Below are 22,936 nucleotides of genomic sequence, written 5' to 3' on the forward strand. Positions count from 1 at the left end.
GTTGCTGACGGCCTCTAACTCTTGTTCTAGTTTTGGAGTACAGAGTCCCCCTCTACACTTTCACCCTCTGATAGAAATGAAGCCAAGCCAAGAATACTTTATTTGCTCCTTTTTATTCGGTGCTGCTTCCGGGATGGGGGCAGTGAGACCTGAAGCAAGGGCTTCTCTAGCCTCACAGCCCCGATTCCCCTGACCCCCTGATGTGCATTGATTAGGGGCAGGGGTCCTGGAAGGCTCAGCGTCTTCAGGAGGCATGCTTCAGCCTTGGGTCTGTCACACAGTTTGGCCTTGAGCCCGCCTTTGGCCTTGATGTTCCTATGTGTGCTAGGAAGATTTCCAACTTCAATGGGTAAAGGCCACAAGGCACCTCCAGATTGGGGACCACAAAGGCGCTTGGGAACAACGGCCTTGGTGTAAACGGAGGGGAAGAGGGAAGAGATGGTCAGGAATTTGTCTAGGAAGGGAATTCCGAGGGTAACAAGCCCTCCCCTTGGGGCTCCAGCCAGCCTGGGAGCCGCCCTCTGCCTGTGCCCTCCAGCCCTGACCCCAGCACTCATCATTGCTCTCCAGGGTGCGAGTCAGTTTGAGGCCCACCTTTCTTGGTTTCAGGATGGTGGGCGCCTGCTTGAGCTCGGGTTTAGGTGGGAGAGTAATCAAAACCTTGGCGGTAGGTAGAATCATCAAGGCCTTGCCTGTGGTCAGCAGGGCCTTAGAGCCCACCAGCTTGCTGTGCTGCAGTCTGAGGACCGGCCCCTGGGGTCGGGGCACGTGGAGAGAAGGCAGCCTGGCCTTGGTGTGGAGGCTGGGGGAGTGGTAAGGGGCTGTGGGAGCAAGAGGTGTTGTGAAGGCCCGGTGAGAGGGGGTGGGGGGACCAAGGTTGACCAGCTACCCTTCAAGGTGTGTGTGCAGCTGGAGGTGGGGGAAGATGAAGGCTGGGGCATGTGAAGGCAGGTGGAGCCCTCGCCATTCCTCCTCCAGAGGCCATGGGTAGGGCACCAGGTTTGGAGTCCAACAGACCTGGGTCTGCATCCCATCTCTGCCTCTTTTTGAGATGTGCAACCTTGGGCAACTTCCTGATGCCTTCGCTAGAAAATGGGGATAATAGCACCTAACTTGCTAGGCTGTGAGGACTAAAGGAGCTGGTTATATAGCAACACAGTGTAAGCTGTTAAGTGCTGTGTAAATATTCCTTTCCTCCAAAGGCAACTTTGCAGGGAGGCAAAGGCAGAACACTGGCAGGAAAAACTTGGGCTCTGGGGAGAGTTCTACATTAGATTGAGTCCTAACATCTTAGAAATAACTGCCTTGCAGGATGGCTCTTTTTTTTAAAAAATACTTTGTAAGTGGTGACTTTTACTTGCTACAGGTAGCTCTTTGGTGGCACTGTGGGTTGTGGGAAAATTCAGGTAGTTAGGGGGAGCTTGGAGAGCAGGAAGAAATTGCCTTGGGATCCTGGGCTGTTTGGGTGCAATGGTCTTACCCAGAGCCTGGGGGTTCTTCAGACTCAGTGGCAATCTGTTCAAGGGGTGGGACTGCCTATCCTCCCTAATAAAGGTCTTGGTGACAAGGCAGCCCACCCTTGTGCTGGGTGGCTCCCACTTCTGGGTATCGGGGTGGACCAGGGCTGTAGCACTTTGTGCCTTGCCTTTCTTCCCCTTTCCAGCAGTCGATGTGGTGGCAGTGAAGTCTGGCTTCTCGGTGTGCCCCAGGCTCCTGGCCCCAGGAAATTTCCTAGGAGCTGACATGTGGGTAAATGTCCCCGAGCCCTTGCCTTCCCCAGAGTCTCGCTGGACCAGCAGGTGAGGAAGTGCTGTGCGGAGCCCTGTTCGCCGGTGACATATCGCCAAGGGCTTCATGATGGTGGAGCCCTCTACTAGAAGCTGGATACCCACGTACTGGGGCACTGCCACAGCAGGCTATGAGGAAGAAGAGGAGACAAGGCTTGCTCAGACAGTGCTGCTAGGATCCTAGGCCCAGAAGGACTCAGGGCACAGATGCATGGAATTAGTTTCTGGGGCATGGAGACATCTCTGGGCTGAGAAACAGGAAGCCTACACCTCTGTCCTCTGAGAAGCCTGGCCCTGGAGACCTGAATCAGTTCCCAGAGAGAGTCACCGAGCCCTGGGATTAGGTACCCAAAGGACTATGGGAATCTCAGCCCTGCCTTCACTAGCACCTCTCCACCCCCCTGCCCTCCCAGGCTGCCTTGTCCCTTGCTGGAACGTGTGCGGCTCTATCACACACGCCACTGCTGATGGAAAGCTTCCCAAGTGCCCCTGCATTCTCTACAGAGAGAATCTGAGTTATAACACCCAGACAGAGAGGAGGATTAGAACCTCCCTAGAGTCTCACATGAACCCAAGTTATGTGGAAGCAGAAACTGAGAGCTTTAAAGAAGGCATTCTGTGCAGGGGGTGAAGTAGCGCATATGCAGAGGGAGGCAGAGAAATTGCTCCTGTGGAATTTCAGTTCCTCTAAAGCCAAGCTGTACTTCCTACGGCTGGGTTCCCGGAAAGCTCCCTGTGTCTTGCTAGGAACTTTAATCCAGAGCTAGTCTGAGGTATTTTCTGTGTCATCAAACGTTCCTGATTAGAATCTATCTAAACAGGGTCATTTGGAGCTTGTTAAAAATCCAGATATCAGAGCTCCCAGAAAGCCCAGTTGATGAGGAAAACTCATCTATTTAAAGAAGAATCTCTAAATGTAGAAGGAAAGGGAATGAGAAACACACCATTTTGTAACTGATACAAAAAGTAAGAATTAAAACTGGATATCAAAGCAAGTAGGTGAAAAGGATGACAGGAAAATGTGTCATTTGCACAGGGCCAAAGTATCACCTTACAAAGTAACTGATCATTGCAAAGGGGAGGATACAGCTTACAATGGAGAGATCTAGTAGCTGCCACCTTAACTCCACAGTCAGACTTAGCATGACTAATCCTGAGACGCCCTGACAGTGTTGTGCCTTGTGACACTGAAGGAGGTACCCAGCATCACCTCTCAAGTCGTTTTGCCAAAAATGTTAAACTGAACCTCATCAAGCTTTTTCACCTACCTTCTAGTTTACAGGACATTCAGATAACAGAAGAATAGTTCAAAACCACCCCAAGGAAACAATCAGATAAGTCCAAAATGTGGGACAGTTCTACAAACAATCAGCCTGATCCCTTCAAAAGATCCAGACTATTGGGAAAAAAGCAGTGGGGCTGTTCTAGATTAAAAGAAATTAAAGAACATCAAAAAGAATACCTAGGAATAACTTTAACCAAGAAGGTGAAAGACTTGTACACTGAAAACTCATGACAGAAATTGAAGAGACAAACAAATGGAAAGATATTTTCTGTTCATGGATTGGAATAATTAATATTATGTAAGTGTCCATACTACCCAAAGCCATCTACAGATCCAATGCGATATCCATCAAGATACCAGTGGCATTTTTCACAGAAAGAAAAAAAAATCCTACAATTTGTATGGAACCACAAAAGACCTAGTTAGCCACAGTAATCTTGAGAAAGAAGAATAAAGCTGCAGGCATCATGCTTCCTGATTTCAAACTATATTACAAAGTTATAGTAATCAAAATAGTATGTTTTTGGCATAAAAATAGACATAGATCAATGGAACAGATGGAAAGCCCAGAAATAACCCCACACAATTTATTACAAAGGAGGTACAAGAATATGCAGGTACAAGAACGGGAAAAGGACAGTCTTTTCAATAAATGGTTTTGGGAAAATGGGACAGCCACAGACAAAAGAATGAAACTGGACCCCTAGCTTACACCATACACAAAAATCAACTCAAAATGGATTAAAGACTTGAACGTGAGACCTGAAGCCTAGAATTTATAGAAGATAAAATTCCTAGAAGAAAACATGCACTATGCTCCTTGACATTGGTCTTGGCAATGATTTTTTTGTATTTGACACTAAAAGCAAAGGAAAACAAAAGCAAAAATAAACAAGTGGGACTATACCAAACTAAAAAGCTTCTGCACAGCACATGAAAAGGCCAACCAAATGGGAGAGAATATTTGCAAATCATATATCTGGTGGTAAGAAGTTAATATTCAAATATAAAGAACTCATACAACTCATTAGCAAAAAACAAACAATATGATTAAGAAATGGGGAGAGGATCTAAACAGACATTTTTCCATAGAAGACATACAGACAGCCAACAGGTACATGAAAAGGTGCTCAACATCACTAACCATCAGAGAAATACAAATTAAAACCACAATGAGATATCACTTCACACCTGTCTTTTTGACTATTTTCAAAAAGACAAATAACAAGTGTTGGTGAGGATGTGGAGAAAAAGAAACCCTTTGGGAATGTAAACTGGTGCAGTCACTATGGAAATCAGTATATAAGTTCCTCAAAAAATTAAAAATAGAACTACTATATTATCAGGTAAACTTCATTTTTATGAGTATTTATTCAAAGGAAGCCAAAATGCTAACTGAAAAAATATATGCATCCTCATGTTCACAGCAGCATTATTTGCAAAACCAAAACATGGAAACAACCTTAGTGTCCATGACAGATAAACAGATAATGAAAATGTGGATAATAAATACACACACACACACACACACACACACACACACAATATAGAATATTATTCAGTCACAAGAAGAAGGAAACCTTGCCATTTGCGACAGCATGAATGGACCTTGAGGGTATTAAACTAAGTAAAGTAAGTCAGAGAAAGACAAATACCATATGATCTCACCTATATGTGAAATCTTAAAAAAAAATCAAATTAAACAACTGAACTCATAGATACAGAGAACAGATTAGTGGTTGCCAGAGATGGGAGGATGAGGGGTGATGAAATATATGAAGGTGGTCAAAATGTTTAAACTTCCAATTATAAAATAAGTCCGGGGGATGTAATGTACAGCATGGTGACTATAGTTAATAATACTGTATTGTATATTTAAAAGTTGCTAAGACAATAGATCTTAAAAGCTCTCATCACAAGAAAAAAAATTTGTTAACTACATGTAGTGATGTATGTTACCTAGGCTTATCATTGTGATCATTTCACAATATATACAAATATCAAATCATTATATTGTAAACCTGAAATTAATATAATGTTTTATATCAATTACATTTTGGTTTTTAAAAACCACAACAAAACTTCAGAGGGATCTAAGTCATGCCTGATAGGCCCATTAAAGTAGCTACCAATCTTTTAAGCATCCCACGGGTACACCTGTAGGTCTCATGTTTCAGTCTCTGGTGTGTTTTGAGTTAGCCAACAGGGCTGCTGACAGCAGGGCTTTTATAATTTTGAGGGCTGTTGTGCTACAACAATCTCACCGAAGAGAGAAAAGCTCTTAGATTTGTGGACATGGCTTTTGTATAATAGACTGCATTATAAAATTGATTTTTAAGAAACACACAAGGCTTTTAAAAATATCAACTTAGACTAGATGGGGCAGATGCAATATAAAATGAAAGAGACTTTTGTACCCCCAGGTTTCTATGAGCAGGTAACAGACTGAGAACTGCTGAGAATGTTCATGGAAGAGGAAGGATGATTCAGGGCTGAACTGAGATCCCAATGGATGGAAGCAAGAGCCATGGAGAACTAGGAAGTAACAGTGGATCCTCAGAGCGAAACTAGAAATAGAGGCTAAGGCTGGATTTCAGAATTTCTATGGAAAAATGATTCCTCTATATTTCCCACCCAGCCTCTCCTTTTTGGGTGGGAGTGTCTATAAGAACAACAACAGTAGCTTCCACTAACTGACTCTCATTATATATCCATGCACTTTACAGTGATGCCATTTATCATGAAACACCTAACAACCTTATTAGTTAATAACAACAATAACTAAAACCTCTGTAGCATTTATTATGTGCCAGGCACTGTTCTAACATGCTTTCAACTTATTTAATTGTCATAACCTTATCAGGTAGGTACTATTTTCATTTGTGTTTTACAGATGAGGAAGCTGAGACCCCTCCCTCCCCCTAGAGATTAGGAAGTTGTTCAAAGTCACACAGCTTGTAGTTACTGAGCAGATTTGAACCCTGGGAGGTTCAGGAATACCATGCTATATGCCTCTCTAGAAATGTTACCCACACAAATTCATTTCATCCTCCCAAACCACATGAGAAAAATGGTAGGGGTATCTCCATTTTACAGATAAGGAAAGAGCTGTAACTAAGTCACTGTGGCAGGACCAGGACTTGAACTGGGTCTGTCTGATTGTGCTTCACTATGGGCATCCTGGAAAGGGGGGAAGACTCCCTGGGGTCCTGCCAGGGCCTGGCCACCTCACCTGCTTATAGATGAGCTCAAAGGCTCCCGTGTCACAGTTTCGGTCTAGCCGCCAGTCAATGACCACACGCAGGGTGTCAGCTTGCACATCAGCACAGAGCTGGGCGGTGACAGATGTGGAGGGTGCCATGGTGGGGCTGGCATTGATCTCGATCAGCCAGGGCTGGAAGTCTTCCCCAAACACAAAGTCAGCACCATAGAGCTCAAAGCTAGCCTTCCGACACTGCACAGTGTCCTGGGAGGTCTGCAAAGCATGGATCACGGCAGCCTTCATACCAGGCACGATGACAGTGGACCAAGCATTTGGGGCTCCCATGTCCTGCAGGTGAGCCTGGAACTTCTGGCTTGACCACATGTTGTCTGAGGGCAGCAGCGGGTGCCGATGGCACGAATTCTCTAGGTGCTTCTGGATGGAGTTGTTGCACAAGTGCACTGAGCTGGGCAGAGAGCAGAAAGCTGAGGTCTGGGCCCATTTGCCCCTCCCACCCAACCCTGAGGAGGGCAGGCAAACCCTGGACCCAGCCCTGAGCCCCTGTGGACCACTCATCTTGGAGATGGGGTCCTGCTGGGGAGGACAAGGACAAAAGCCTGGGGCCCATAACATTCTTCTAGGGCCAGAACCAGTCTTATCTCTCAGGATCTCTTCAGAGGGCACTAACTGTGGAGAACACAGTATTGAGTGCTTTGAGTCTAGTGGCAGTTAACCCTCCCAGTGCCTTGAAGATAGGAAGATAGGGTAAGAGTATGGGCCCTATAGTCACTAAGGCATGTACCCAGGTCCTATCTTCACCAGTGACTAGTTGTGAGATCTTGGGCAAGTCATTTAATCCGAATGCTCCTTTCACATCTATACAATGAGGGTACCATACTCACATCACTGTGTTTTTATGAGTGACTAATATGTATGATATGCGTAGCACCTGTCACATACCAAGCACTCAATAGTTGACAGGTATGTGTTTCATATTACTGCTTCCATTCTTCAGATGTGGAAACAGAAGCTTAAGTATGTTTTCATTTGCAAAAGTCTCACAGCTCGAAAGCTGCAGAGATAGAATTTGAGCCCAGAACTCAACAAGGCTGTCTCTCACCCCACAAGTTAATGATGCAACTTGTCTCTGTCCTCTAGAACTTCTCCTGAACCCCCTTTACCCTGCTCTCCACTTTTTTTTTTTAAATATCACCTTTTAGCCTATTAGATGATTTTACTTATTATGTTCATTGCTCGTCTTTTTCTCCCTGCTAAACTATAAACTTGTGAGAGCTGGGCTTTTGTTTTGTTTATTGCTATATCCCAAGTGCCTAGAACAGAGGATGTCAGAGGGTACACACTCAGTGGTTACCTGATGGGTGGAAGGATGGTGGGAGGGATGGAGGGCTTGCCTGCCTGCCTGCAGAGTCTGTGTTAGGAGCCCAGCAGTGCACTGGAATTTCCCGTTCTTTGCCAGCTCCCCAACTAGAATGGTAGCTCATGGTAGGTATGTGGTGGACTCACTTGTCCAGGTTCTTCAGGGTGAAGGGCTGTGTGGAAAAGCGGATGTAGCTGTCACGATAGAACCACACAGTAAGTGGGTTCCAGTCGGTCACCAGGAACCACTGTCTCAGGTCAAACTTGGTGCCAAAGATGAGCAGGGGCCGCTCGATATACTTCTGCACCACCCACTTGCCATCCCTCATCATCATGGGGTTGCCATCCACCAGTTTCAGCATCTCCTCCAGGTGGTCCATGCACATGATGCCTAAGGGGGAAATGGAGTAATCAAGGACCAGGGCAGGCTCTGGCTAGCAGAAGAGCTGGGGAGGACCATGGACAGCTTACCATAAGCTCTTAGCCCCACAGAAATGATACGGTCAAGTGGGTAAAGCTGCCTGCCTCAATCAGAACGTCATTGCCTTTGGCAAAGTTGAAAATCTGCTAAGGATTTAAATTTTTATAAGTTAACCGATTTTGCCCTGGCTGGTGTGGCTCAGTGGACTGAGTGCAGGCCTGCAAACCGAAAGGTCGCCAGCTCGATTCCTGGGCAGGGCCCTCTCCTGGGTTGTGGGCCAGGACCCCGGCTGGGGGTGTGCGAGAGGCAACTGATTGATGTTTCTGTCACACATCGCTGTTTCTCTCCCTCTCTTTCCTCTCTCCCTCCCCCTCTCTCTAAAAATAAATAAATAAAACCTTTAAAAAGTATTTAAAAAATTAACCAGTTTTATTTGATTGAGAAGAAATATGTACACGAATAAAAATTCAAACAGCACTGGGCTTTTTTAAAAAACCATGTACGTATATGACTTTGTTTTTCTGATATAATTAAAAGAATATAAAACGAGAAACAAAAAGTAGACAATACAAAAGGACATATAATTAAGAATATGGCTCCTTCCCCAGAGGCAGCCAACTGTGGCTTTGAGGTTGTATGGGATCCTTCCAGGTTGCAGGAGAGTCTGTATGTGCCTCAGTTTCATAGGATTCTATATAAACATGTTAAAGATTTAGTGTATGCTTTGCACACGGTTAGCATTCAGTAAATATTAACTCATACCATTATTATTAGTCACCTGTAGAATATATGGCTAGCTGTAAATTTTTGGCTCCAAGGTATATGCATTTTTCCATTTTATATTGCCAAAGGTGTTATACCAATCAGCACTCCTAGCAAAAGTGAATGAGATTGGGTTTGCCTGCATCCCACCCAACACTGCTGATTATTTATTTTTGCCATTTTCCTGGACAGAAAATGGTATCTTATATAATTTTATCTCTTTTATAACTAGTGACATTAAGTATCTATTCTTATAAGGCATATATCATTTTAATGCTGATAAATATCAGAATCGCATTGCAAATCACACATGTACTCACAAATCAATCTTATTCCTTCATTGTTTGGCCCTAAAACAGCCTAATCGCTTGTTAATCACACAGAATAATTTGTGGCTGGTTCCCAAGCTAGATCCTTTCTCAAATGGCCAAACTGATCACCAAGATTTCCAAAAACACGATGCCTGGTGTATAAAAGACTGAGACTGTTCATGCCCTTTAACTGACCCAGCAACTTCATTTCTAGGAAATTATCCTAAGGAAATAAATGGAAAGGCCATAGATCTCTGCACAGAGTGTTTAATAGTGTTATTTATAATAGCAATCAAGCAATAAACAAATAAATAGGGGGAAAAAACTGGCAGCCATGTAAATACCCATCAGATATGGATTAGGTGAGCTCTGGCTGGTGTGGTTCAATGGACTGAGTGCCAGCCTGCAAACCAAAGGGCTGTCGGTTCAATTCCCAGTCAGGGCACATGCCTGGGTTGCAGGCCAGGTCCCTAGCAGGGGGCACCTAAGAGGCAACGATACATTGATGTTTCTTGCCCTCTCCTTCTCCCTCCCTTCCCCTATCTAAAATAATTTTTTAAAAAAGAAAGGATTAGGTGAGTCCATGACAGTACATCTAAACAAGATTAGACAATGCAACTGTAAAAGAAAATGAGGTAAGAGAATATAATATACTTTTATATAAAATTCACAAACAGGCAACACTAATCTATGGTATTGTAAATCATAATAAGGATCACCACTGTGGGGAGGTACAGACTAGAAGGAAGTGTGGGTGGGGGCCTTCAAGGGCGCAGGTAATGTTTTATTTCATGACCTGAGTGCTGTTTCCTCAACTGTGACAATTCATTGACTTGTATACTCACAATGTGCACCCTTGTCAATGGCGTATATTATATATACATTTCAATTAAGTTTTTCTAAAAAAGGAGAGAAAGTTTTTAAATTTGGTGCTAGATACATGGAGATTCATTGTGTTATTCTTGCTAGTTTGTGTATTTTAAAAGTGTCCATAACAATAAAGCTAAAAGCACATGGACATGGACAGCAGGGTGGTGATGGGGGGCAGGGTAAGGGAGAGAAACGGTAATGAAAAAATACAATAAAAAAAACCTTTTAAAAAATAAGCTAAAAACAGGAGAAAAAAAGCAGATTTAAATGTACTGAAATAGGATGATCTCCAAGGTCCATTGTTAAGGAAAAAGAAATATGTAAAGAATGAATAAGTAGTACAAATTGATATTGAAGGATACTAAAAAAGGAGAGTATAAAATACCATGTTTTTGTTTAAACTAAACTAAACTAAACTAAACTAAATCTCTCTCTCCGCAAGTGCACAGAAGGAAGTTTGGAAAGAAACGCACTGAAAGGTTAACAGTAGTTATCGAAGTGAAATCAAGGGTGGCTTTTGCTTTTTTCTTTCTACTTTCCTGTATTGTCTAATCTTTTTTTAAAAAATAGAATAAACACATATTTTCATGCTTGGAAAAAAACCAACAAAACTATTTTCAAGGTATTGTAGAAAACGAAAGACCACAATATTAGTTTTGAAGTGACATTCCCAATTAAGAGCATCCCACAGTGTCTGGAGTTGTAACAGCTTCATTTGGACACGAACAAATTCATCCAAGGGCAGTATTTGGAGGGCTCTGCCTTTAAAAGCCTGTTTTCTACATCTCAGAAGTTCTTAACCAGTTTTTAAAGCCTGGGCTAAGACACCACCCCTGCTTGGCTCTCCTGTTCAGATTCCATTCACACTGGGCTGAGGAGCCAGAATAATAGCTAAAAATAAAAGCACTTAATATAGCAGTTACTATGTAAAAGCATAGGATCTAAGTATTTTACATATATCATATTTATCTAATCCTCTAGGTACTTATTTATTAACTTCATTCTACCAATGATGAAAATGAGGCAGCAGAGGTTAATTAGTCTGCCCAAGGCGTTACAAATAGCAGGAGGCAGAGCTTGGGTTTGAAGCCAGGCAGTCTGGCTCCCAGCATCCATACTCTTAGCCACTATGCTGTATCTTACAGGATGCACTGGTCAAGTCGAAGAGCCTTAGATGACAAGCACCTGCACATGAGTATCACCAGACCTACCTAAAACATCAACCCAACTCTCAGAGCAGGAGAGGAGAAGCTGGCATCACCACCGCAGCCAATGTCGAGGGGATGATCACTATGCTTGGCACCATGCTGAGCTTGAGACACACTGCCTCTTGCAATCCTCTCCTTGTAGGAAGTATTATCATCTTTTATAGATGAGGAAATTGAGGTTCAGAAATGCGATATAACTTGCTCAAGGTCACAAAGCATATTAATCGCAGAGCTGAGATTCGAACCCAGGCAGTTCAGCTCCGGTTGAGCATGCACTATTCACTATTAACAGTTGCGGAGGGAGGCTGTAGGGGCCGACACCCACCTCGGCCACGGGACTTGGCTCCCGGCTTCACGATCCAGATGTTGCGCTCTCCTTCCATGTCCATCTGGGGCAACACAGCCTGAAGCTGCTGCAGGATGTCCTCACAGCGCTGGACCTGAGCATCAAGGTGCCTGAGTTCTGCCCCCTCACTGTGGGGAGATGATGGGTCTTGGGCAGGACTGGGCCTGGGGACAGCCTGGTAGACAAGGCAAAGGGAGACACAAGCCCCCTGGCCATGGTCCTACCAGCCTTGGTTGTGCCCTTTCCTCCCTGCCAATCCAGACTGGTCTCTCCCACACCTCCATACCCACGCTCAGGCTGTCCCCCAAATTCTAATCTGCCCAGGGCCCCGTCCCAGACTGCTGGAATGGGAGAGGATGGGGGAATGCCCCCTGTTCGACCCCCGACCCCCTCCAGCACTCCACTTTCTGCTACCTCCCTTCCCATTCCCTTAAAATTGCCTTTGGCAGAATTAATCATACCTCATCTAATGGAGAGGCACAATTATGCGCCAGGCTCTATGCCAAAGGCGTTACATATATTATCACTAATCCTCTCTGTAGCCCAGCAAAGAAGGTATTACTGGTCCCCCTTTAGAGCACTGTACATGGAGGCTCGGAGAGTTAAGAGACTCTTAACACCAGAAATTGAGTTAAAATGGCCGAACCGGGACACAAACTCCATCTTGCCTGATACCTTCACCTGCAGGTGTGTTGGGGGTGGTTCACTCCCTCTTCTGATCCGGACCTAGCACTGGTTGATAGGTGAATCTCCTCCTCATCTAATTCTTTTCAAGCACATCTGTATCATACATCTCCTTGCTTTATTTCTTTTCTCTTCCTATTATCTACCACCTGATGGCTACACGTATTTGATTACTGTCTGTCTCCCCTCACTGGAACGTAAACTCCCTAAGAGCAGGAACATTTTTGTAGCTGTTATTCTCTGCTGTATTCCCACCCCCAAGCAGTGTACCTGGCACTTATTTGGTGCTCCCTAAAAGTTTGTTAAATGAATGAATGGTTGGATAAGCAAGTACTTTGGCACAGGAGCTTGCCTCCGCAACTGGTCTGTACAGATTGGGGTTCATAGACAAAGAGAGGCCCTGTTGCCTACAGGACACAAAATGTCCTGAATTAAACCAAGTCACAAAATAGCCCAGATGTCTGCCTCATCCAAACTCTCCTGTTTCTTCTCTTCTGACTGAATAGTAAGGAAGCCTGCACTAGATGCTAACTTCCCTTTTACATCTTAGTCTCTTGGATGTCTCCAGCCACAGAGAACTTATATCTCTAATAAGGAGGCAGCAGTAACCGCTCGGGCAGTGCCAGGAACAGGGACAACCAGATGGAAGGGGCGTAGCGGGCCTCTTACTCACGCCTAAGTCCTTACCCTTCTATTTCCATAGGGTTTGCTGGAAACTCTTCCGTGGGCCACAGCACAAAGAATGTGCTCAGTAAATCTGTGATTTGGCCCAGAAAGGTGTCACATAGGGGTGGCCGGGGCATGCACAGTAATTGGAAAAAGTATGTTCAGCATGACAATATGGTTTTATATTTAACAAAAAGAAAGAAAAACCAACCAGTATGCTTGTGAAAAATCAACCTTGATAAAAAGCCTGGCTGCTGAGTCGGGGATTTGTTTTAAAAAGTTGAGAAAACACAGACACAGCATGGTGATTACCAGAGGGGGCGGGGGGTTGGGGGAGGTAAAGGGTATGGGAGGGGAAGCTGAGAAACACAGCAGTAAATATTAAATGAATTAATGGGTGCTAACTACCTGTACTGAACAACCTGACACTTCTGTATGTTACATGATGCAACATTTTATGAAATTGCGACTCTTGAGAGGTTCCTACAGCCCTCTAGAACTTGCCTACACCCAGAAATAAATAGGACTCACATTCTTCTCACATAATGTTCTAACTCAGTCTTGATAATTCTTAGTTTAAGAAGGGTGGCTTTAGCCCTGGCTGGTGTGTCTCAGTGGATTGAGTGCCAGCCAGGTTTGATTCCCAGTCAGGGCACATGTCTGGGTTGCAGGCCAGGTCTCCAGTTGGGGGCATGTGAGAGGCAACCACACATTGATGTTTCTTTCCCTCTCTTCCCCTCTCTAAAAATAAATAAATCAAATCTTAAAAAAGAAGAAGAAGAAGGGTGGCTTTACATATTCTGGGGAGCTAAGAGAAAAGTACAGGGTCATTTTCATTTTCTGACATTTAAAAAACATACAAATGAATTATTTATCAATGATGTGGGTTTTCTCAGTATGTCATTCATTTGAAGTTCATTGCTAGTTTTTTAGTCTCCCCTACAAATAAACCATTGAATCTGTTCCATTCTTTCCTACAAACCCATCCCAGTGAGGCCCTCAGCACTCCCACCTGGCTTGCTGCAAGTCTCCCCACTGGAGCTTTGTGTCCCTTGAGGGCAGGGTCTAGCTGTCATTTCTGGAGCCTGCCACACGAGAAGGGCTGAGTGTTCTGCTTGCAGGGCCTTCTCCCTCTAGTCTCTCCCGCACACCTCTGCTGAATGCAATCTCCCTACACCAGCTCCATCCTGACACTTCTTTCCTCTGCTTAAGGACCCTTCCCTTCTGAAAACACAATCCCTCAGGATGTCTTGGGCTGGGGGGGGCCTAGGGTCACAGTAGGACTTACGGGATATACTATAAGTCCTCATTTTACATTGTTGATAGGGTCTGCAATTAAATGAAACAATGTATAACAAAACCAATTTTACCATAGGCTAATTGATATAAACAAAAGTTCCTACAGCAGCATCTCATCAATGTTATAAAAAATGTTACTTGAGGCCACCCAAGGTATATCCCACCAGTAGGTTCTGAAAAGCCCTGTGCCAAGGAAACCTGTTACTAACTTTGTTTAACCCAATGTTTTTCAAATAAGATTGGCCACAATAGCCCCCACTTTTTTCCACAAAATCAATTTACATCCTGTAGAACTAGCATCCTATGTAACACACTTTGGGAAACATTGGTCTCTATGATAAATCTGGTGGACTTAATAGGGCCTTATTTTGTGAGTGTATACTGAGTCTGTGCTGAGCACATAATAGAAATTATCCTGTCTAATCTTATCTTTGAGAAAGACAATTTTTAAAAATATATTTTGCATTTGAGAAAAGTAAAGCTCAAAAAAGATGAGTGACATTCCCAAGGTCACAGAGCTTGAAAGTTGCAAATCTAAGACTTGAATTGAGGTCTCCCTGATAGCACAAGCCATGATCTTTGTGACTGCGCTATGCCAAGATCCAGGAAGGAAGGTTTGTACCCCATCGTGAAGGCAGTGGGAGCCCTGAAGAGTTCTTGAGCAGGAGAGTAACAGGGCAAACAAAAGCAAGAGGCCCAGGGAGGAGGTGGGGGCCACACTAGAGAGAGTTTGTCCCTGACCGAGCATTAGCTCAGAACATGGAGGCCCCTAGAGCAAGGGGCACTTGCCCATGCCCCACGCGGTGCTGCAGAGGTACTCACTGGACCACTTGGTAGTAGCGCTGGAGGAAGAGGGACCAGCCCTCAGGGCTGAGGTACAGCGGGGCCTCCAAGTCCCTGTCAATGTCCAGGTGGGCCAGGTTGCTAAGGTGCTCCTCACAGGCACACAGAGCCTCATCCACAAAATCTGGGGACACCACCACTGGCTTGTTCTCCTGTATCTCAGGCTGCTTGTCTTCTGCAGAGGTACAGAGGGGCCTATCACTATCTGACAGGTAACCTGACACATGCCATGGCACCAACGGGGCCAGGGCCTGTCACTTACCTGAGGACTCTTCTAAGTCCACCTGAGGCCCTCCACACACCTTCATCTCTTACTGCCCTGGGACCTGTCACTTACCTGAAACTTTGTTCTAAATTCCCCTGAGACCCTAGTGCTCACCCTTGGCCCCCACTGTCCCAAAATCTGTCAATTACTTGAGGGTCCACCCTAACTGCCCCCAGGGCCTCTCTGCACCTATAGCCTCAGACACACCTGCATCTATGATCCAGGGACCTCTGACACACCTGAGGCCCGTGTGCCCCCATCTTAGCACACAGTAGTCTTCTTTGCACCCGGCACACCCAAGAAGAAGCAATGGGGAGGTCTTCTTTTGGAAGAGACAGGGATTTCCCCCCTCCCAGCAGAGCTTCCCCTTATGTCCCTGAGTCCCTGGATTACAGTATGGGGGCTTTGAAGTAGGAGCTAAGTCCAGAGAGGGAACGGGCAATCAATGGATTGGGTCAACATGGAATGTGGTGTTCTCTGTGCCTTCACAAGGCACCAGGGGCCCTCAGGCCACATGAAACTACACGGTTTGACAGCTTCCTCTCCTGCAGGGACCTGAGCTCCCCACAGGCAGGACTTAGTCTGTCCTCGCTAGACAGCTTGGCCACATGCCAGGCCCAGGGAAGGGCTGAATAGGGCAGTGGATCAATTAACAAACGGATAGGAAGACAGGTGGATAGGTGGAACACCAGAATGGATGAGCGGACGGACTGGAGGATAAACAGGTGATGGATAGAAGGATGGAAAAGCAGGTGGAGACATGGGTAGATGGGTCTGTGGGAGGCTAGACAGGAAGGTGGAGGAGTGGAGAGATGGATAGGAAGTGTGTTGTTGAGGGGAAATAGGTGAATGAGTAGATCAGCAATGTGGGGATAGGTGGGGAGATGAATGAATGGATGGATGGGCAGGTGAATGTGAGGACAGTGGATGTGTGGGTGAGTGGGTAGGTAGATGGACAGATGAGTGGATGGATAGAACAGAGGGGCGGGTAGATATACAGATGTGTTGGTGGGAAGGGATGGCGGATGGGCAGATGTCGATAATAAAAAAATGTATGGGTGAATAATAAATGGATGGGTGGACATGTGGAAGGATAAATGGATGGGGGAATGGAGGGACACACAGAGTACTTACCTGGGGCCTCTTCCTTTTCTTCCTGGATAGAATATGACTTCTTTTCAGACTTGACCACCAGCTTGAGAACGTTGCGGGCAGCTGTCAACCAGAAGTCCTCTGCTCCAGGAGCAGGGGATACTCTGTTCAGCCCCTAGGCTCCAGGCATGTTCTAGTTCTGGAACCTGATCATGACCTGCCCCATTTTGCATCCAGAACCTTACTACCTTCTAACTCTAGAATCTGGGTTAGAACCTTGCTCCCATTTCAAACATAGAACCAGACCTAGAATCTGACTTGACTTGGTTCATATTCTGCCTTTAGAATCTCACCTAAACCTGTTGTGTGATTTCTTTCTTCTGTTTCTGATAGGCTCCTAAACTGAGAACCAAATCTTGGCCCCAAACCTATTTTAGATTTGGAGACTAATTTAAACCTAGCATCTACTCTGGGCCCAAATTCTGACCAGAATTGTGAACATACTCTGGAGTTGGAAACTATTCTGCTTTAGAAGCCCAAAGTCTAGAACCTTTTCTAGATTAGGGACCTGACTTAGCCAATGGAATTAGACACAGGCCTGGAATCCATTCTGGATTCCAAACTCAGCACATTGACCAATTTTTAGAATCTGCTCTAGAATATAAACTAAAATACCTAAGATCTTCTGGAGGTCTGTGTTGACCAAGCTAGGAGGCTCATTAAGGGAGGTACACTAGGGAAAGACAAGGATTAGGGCTGGAGAAGGAATTCTGCTAGGATTGACAAGTGCATGAGGAGAGAAGCCTTCATCCTTCAGCCAGAGGGATCCAGGCACAGGGAAGGGCATCTCCTTACCTATGAAGGCCATTTTGTCATCCTCAGCCCCCAGGCGGTAGCAGCGCGGAAAGAAGGAGTCAGCATCAGCTTCGTCAAACCACGGCAAATTCCGGAGATTGAGACACAGTCCCACCTATGGAGTTAGCCGCCAAGAGGGTAGGGTGGGACTTGACCAGAGAATCTTCCAGGGGCTTCCTGCCCTCAGCACATGCCCAGACACCTCAGGGAGACTCTACCTGGACATTCTCAGAGCCTCTGAGCACTTCTTGGGCCTGACTTGCTCATATCCATCCCCATATGTTTGCCTACTCAGTCCCTCTGCTGAGAATGCCCCACATCCCTCCTATCCAACCCATCACGTTCTTAAAGACCTGCTTCCTTTAGGAATCCTTCCCAGTCTACAACAAACAATACACTAACAGTCCCAATTATAAAGACTCCATTCTTGCCACAATCCTAGAAGACAGTTTTACTGGTATTCTCATTTAAAGACAAGGAAACTGAGGCTCAGTGAAGTGAAATCACTTATAAATAAACTAAGGTAAAATAGAATGGATCCATCAGCCAGATATCCTCTGCTTAGGAGGTAAGGTCCTTCTTGCTCAGTCATTGAAATTAGTGTTTGTTCTGGCTCCAGATCCCATTTGGATCCTGGAGTCTATTTTAGCCAATGTCTACATGTGCCAGACATGCTACCGAGGTTGGATTTCAACCCAGGACTGTCTGATTCCAAACCCCACTGAGTTATATACCAAACCCTTCCTGAGAACTCTCTCCTACCGACAAAGAGAGTGGGAAACTGGGTTCTTGGCCCAGGGGCTGGGGGATTGGAATATGCCACTCCCTCTTCCCTGGGAAGCCCACCTTTGTGGTAAAGGAGCCAGCCCGGCCATAGTGGTTTATCATTTGATCCTTAGAGAGGAGGCGACAGTCCAGCACATCCCGCCGAGTGGTCCAGATGAAGTAGGGGATCTCATTCCGAACCATGCGAGACTGGGGAGAGGAGACAGGGGAGTCTGGGGTGGGCAGCACAAGGCTGGAAGAGGCTTCTTCCTGCCCTGCTGAGCAGGGTGAGTGAATGGAAGGAGAGGATGCTTCCAAGATGGCCTCTAACCCACACACCATCTTTGTGTAAATTTAAAAAGGACAGTTCTTCCTCCAGGGAATATACTTGGCAAGCAGAGAGCAGGTGGCTTGCAGCCTCCTGTGGCCAAGTGCCCCTAGGTAGTGACTAAGCCATACAGCTAAATACTATACCTCGTTCTGGCCCATGGCCATCCAATGACTTGCTCGGTTGGCAGGACAGTGACTCCAAGCTGATGAGCATATAGCATGCAATAAAGTCTCTGAGTCGCTCTATTTTTCCTACAACTCTGGGAGGTAGGATTATTAATAAGCAATAACCCCCTGTGCTAGCCCATGTTCTAAGCACTTTCCATGTCGATTTATTTAATTTTCACCATGCTGCTATGAGGCAGGTGCTATTGTTATCCCCATTTCACGAGTGAGGAAACTGAGGCACAGGGAGAGTATGTGACTTGTCCAAGGACTGACAAGGTTGAGCCATATGAAACTGCCAATGCTCAGCCTTTCCTGACATACAAAAATGGCAACTGGGTATAGTTCAACTTAGTAAGTAGTGGTGGCAAGACTCAAAGCCAAGTGTCCTCACCTCAACATGCATATCCTCCACACCATCATACCAGCCTCTTTCAGAGCTTTTTAAGCCCGTCCTTCCAGCCTTCACTTGCCAAGGGCAGAGGAAGGAGATGAACTATGAGGTTTTTATTTAGAAGGAGGAATTCCCAGGCATGGAGTTTATGCCAGTTTCTGATACAGCCAAGTTCTGATCCCAGGCCAGTCTTGTCTGAGCCCCACTGTGTCTCTCACCACCCTGCTGGCCCACCCAGGCTTTAGAGAAGCAATCACTTTTTACCACAGATGGGGAAACTGAGGTTCAGGGAAGGAAAAAACTTGTCTGGCGCCATCCAGCTGGACTCCAGTGCTCTCCCTCCAACTAAGCAGACCCCTGCCAGTCCCTTGGGCCCTCACCATCAGAGCATGTGTCCCATCTAGGTCATCAAGTTCCAGTGCATCATTGAAGTCAAACAGTTGTGGTGGCTGGAACGCCTCATCCTCATCTTCATCCTCTGCAATGCAGAGCCCAGTCCTGGTGAGGCCCCAGTCCCTGCCCCATAGGCCCATACCCAAGTCTCAACCCTGGGATAATGGGAACCAAAGAAAAGGGACTCAGAGAGGCAGCTTGTGAAATGGAGGGAACTGCTTACCATCCTCAGTGGTGTTGTTATCCTCCAGGACTGAACTATCCAGATCCTTCTGGGGTGGTGGCTGGGTGGTATCCAAGGAGCGGAACATCTTCTTCTCCACCCAGCCCCTCTGGCGCAAGAGGCACCGGATTACTGGGTAGCGGCCTTGAATCATAAATATCTTCTTCTCCTATAAGGTGAAAGAAGGATTCTTGTTCAGTAAGTACTGTCTAAGTGCCAGACATAGGGGATGGTGAACTAGACAGTTATGGGCTCTGCCTTCAGGGAATTTTTATAATCTAGTAAGGAGAAAGATAATAAACAAGTAGATAAGTAAATATGCATAGTCAAAATTATAATGGTAATAGCTAATATTTATTGCATACCTACTATGTGCTAAGCATTTATAGATATTACTAAGAATAACATGTGTTTTTAACAGATGCTATTATCCCCATTTAACTTGTTATGAAACAGAAGCATAGAGTGGTTGAATGGAGCTTGGCCACACAGTGCTTAAGTGGGAAAAAAAAGGAATTTAAATCCAAGCTGGCTGGGCCCAAAAACAGGATACTTAATGGGGATCCAGAGAAACTAGAAATACATACACAGTCAGGGAAGGTGGAGAAGTCATGAATTTTACAAAGCTGGGGAAATGGAAGCTGAGGCAAAGGGAAAAGCATGTGCAAAGGTCCTGAGGCTGGAGAGAGGTCTGAAGGACCTGGCAGGAGGCTGCCAGGGTGAAGGTGGAAATGAGGGGAGCACTCCTGAGGAGGCAGGTCATGGCTAGACTGTGGAAGGCCCTGCAGCCCTTGGAAATGGTCTTGCCCTTTATAACAGCAGCGTGAAGCACTAAAGGTGAAGTGAGGGAGTGCCACGACTGGAAAGCTTGGCTTGCTGCTGTATGGCCACTAGATGGAGAAGACAAGGATGGAAGTAGGGAGGCCAGTTAGGCTGTTGTTGTTTGTGTAGGAGATAAATCACAATAGCTAGAATGAAGGTAACTACAATGGAGAAGGGGAGAAAGTAATAGAGTTGAGACTTGTTCTAGAAATAGAGATTACTGGTTTTGCTGATGGGAGTAGATGTGTGGGTAAATGAACAGAAAGATCAGATTTCTGGCTTGAGCAACTAGGAGATGGGGAAGACCAGAGACTAGTGAGGACTGGTTTAAATAAGAAAATCAGGAGTATGGTGTGGGGCATGGAAATGCTTGCAAGTTCTCTGGATGGAGGTGTCAAGTAGGCACTGGGTCTACTGGGTGTGAAGTTAGAGCACAAGCTGGGCAGGAAGGGCATGTAGGGGGCACAGCACATTGTATGGATGCACAAGCAAGGAGGCAGCTGTGGGGGAGGGGTCCAAGGAACTACTAAAGGCCCCGCCACTTTCAAAGACAACTGAAAATCAGCAGCCAGCGAGGGAGAAAGGAAAACTAGGAGTGAGCAGGCAGCCAAGAGGAAAGGGTGTGTGGGGCAGCAGTAGAGAATGACATGGAGTGCACAACCAAGATTAGGAAGGAAAAGGAGCTGCTGGGAAGTCCCTAGTGACCTTGACTAGAGTGGTTCCTGAAGGACGCGGGGAAGGCTCAGAAGAGTGGTGGGAGCTGAGAGTGAATCCCAGGTAAAGAAGCAGACAAGTCTGCTAAGTGAAGGGTATCAAAAATAGGGAGATATTTGAAGGCGGGCGTGGGATCAAGGGTTTTGGTTGCTCTTTTAAGGATGGGATAAGACAGCTCAGACAGTATCTGGCTGGTGGGGCTCAGTGGATTGAGTGCCAGCCTGTGAACCAAAGGGCTGCTAGTTCAGTTCCCAGTCAGGGCCCATGCCTGGGTTGTGGGCCAGTTCCCCAGTAGAGGGCGCTCGAGAAAGCAATCATACATTAGTGTTTTTCTCCTTCCCTTTCTCCCTTCCTTCCCCTCTCTAAAAATAAATAAAATCTTAAAAAACAAAAACAAAACAAAACAAAAAAACCCTAGCTAAGGGAGGCAGGCTGAGCCACTCTAGAAGAAACCCTCCAAAGCCCCCCACAGATACTCTCCGACCTTGACAGCTCTCTCTACATAGATCTTGGCTTTCCTGAGCCGGCTCATGTGATGAGACGCCTTGGACAATCCTGGCCAGAGGACAAGGGAACCTGCAGAAAGATGCGTAGATGCGTAGATGCGTAGATACGTAGTGGGGGCTCAGCCTAGCATCCCTCCTAACCCCAGTGCCTACGCTCTTCTTGTTTTTACCCTTCATTCAGATGCCCACCCTTTATTGTTCTTCCCCCAGCCTCCATTCCCTCCACCCCAGATCTCCCCTTCCTCGCTGCCACCGCCTCAGGCCAGGATGGGCCTACCGCACAGGGCCTCACCGTCCTGCAGCGGGCCATCATCAAGGGCTGGGGTGTGCGAGGGCCCGAGGGGGCGTAGATCCGTGGTGCCCTGGGCGTGAATGCTGTGAGTGAGCGGCTCCAAGGTGTGGCATTGGCTGTGCGCTAAGGCGGGGCTGCGGGCTGCGTGTTCGCCACCAGCACAAGCCCCACTGGGCCAGACAGAAGTGGGCTGGGGCCGTGGCAGAGTCTCTGGAGGTAGCGTCAACATTGAGTGGCGTACCCAGGGCCATGGAACTGGGGAACTGGTGCGTGGCTCGGGCAGCTGCTGTTTCCTCGGCCAGCTGCATAAGGGGCCACCCTCCTGGCGGTACCAGGCGGCGGAGCCTTGGTGTGATACCCTCAGCTCCCCTGCGCTCAGGAGCAGCGCTGAGTGAGGACTCTGCATGCGCCCCCTCCCAGCGCCGCCTTCTCTCCTGGGAGGGTCCTGCGAAGGCCCTAATTGGGCCCTCCATTCCGAGGCTCCGCCCCCTGTTTGTTGTCACCTTGGAAACTATTCCTCACCACCCTCAGGCTGGCTGGCTGGTTCCGGGGCTCTCTCAAGCAGGCAGACTCTGAATCTCACCTGCCCGAGACCGTTGATGAGCATAGCCCTGATGGTGGGAGTGCACGGCACAGGGCTACCAGTTACTATCAGTGCCATGGTTCCTCATCCAGCACTTCCCATTGCACAGTATTGATAGAGGACCATGTGCTACGCAATGGGCTAGGCTGGTCCCTAACCTCATGGAGTTCATAGCCCAGTGGAGAGGAAACAAAATGTAAGCAACAAAAGTATAAAACAGCTATAAGCAGGATAAGGGCCATGAACTAAAACTAGGAAGGGGGCATGTTTTGGATAAGGCAGTCAAGACCATCCTCTGAAGAGGTGACTTTTAAGCCAAAGCCTTACAGTATACAAAGGTCAGAAGTTAGCTGGGGAACAGGGGAGGAATAGCATTCCAGAGAGAGGCAAGTCTCAGCAACAGCTCTGAGAAGGGTAAGAACCTCTCTGGAGAACTAAAAGGCAGCCAACGTGGCTGGAGCCTGATGAGGCAGGAG

The 22,936-nt window shown here is 46.4% G+C and overlaps 1 protein-coding gene across 1 annotated transcript; it reads right to left on the reverse strand.

Annotated features, from left to right (window-relative positions):
• Positions 1 to 668: 668 nt before the first annotated feature.
• TTLL3 (tubulin tyrosine ligase like 3) lies at positions 669 to 21,902 on the reverse strand. The gene is made up of 12 exons (XM_054595846.1): positions 21,878 to 21,902; positions 21,564 to 21,655; positions 19,544 to 19,712; positions 19,308 to 19,405; positions 18,120 to 18,248; positions 17,274 to 17,388; positions 16,461 to 16,559; positions 15,041 to 15,236; positions 11,549 to 11,697; positions 7,799 to 8,042; positions 6,305 to 6,740; positions 669 to 821 (listed from the first exon to the last, which is right to left on the reverse strand). The coding sequence occupies exons 2-12, from the start codon at positions 21,609 to 21,611 to the stop codon at positions 699 to 701; spliced, it is 1,806 nt and encodes a 601-aa protein (XP_054451821.1). The 5' UTR covers positions 21,612 to 21,655; positions 21,878 to 21,902; the 3' UTR covers positions 669 to 698.
• Positions 21,903 to 22,936: the final 1,034 nt, after the last annotated feature.

This window comes from Pteronotus mesoamericanus, unplaced genomic scaffold (genome assembly GCF_021234165.1).
Source record: "Pteronotus mesoamericanus isolate MK-2021 breed Mesoamerican mustached bat unplaced genomic scaffold, CSHL_Meso_final scaffold_54, whole genome shotgun sequence".
In the NCBI taxonomy this organism is placed as follows: domain Eukaryota; kingdom Metazoa; phylum Chordata; class Mammalia; order Chiroptera; family Mormoopidae; genus Pteronotus; species Pteronotus mesoamericanus.

Excerpts from the sequence above, each read along its gene's own strand:
- TTLL3 (XM_054595846.1), bottom strand. The coding sequence starts at position 21,611 with ATGAGCCGGCTCAGGAAAGCCAAGATCTATGTAGAGAGAGCTGTCAAG. Across the intron at positions 18,249-19,307 it reads ATGGGACACATGCTCTGATG|TCTCGCATGGTTCGGAATGA; the intron begins GTGAGGGCCCAA and ends TCCTCTCCCCAG. Across the intron at positions 822-6,304 it reads TTGAGCTCATCTATAAGCAG|CCCCTTACCACTCCCCCAGC; the intron begins GTGAGGTGGCCA and ends TTGCTCCCACAG.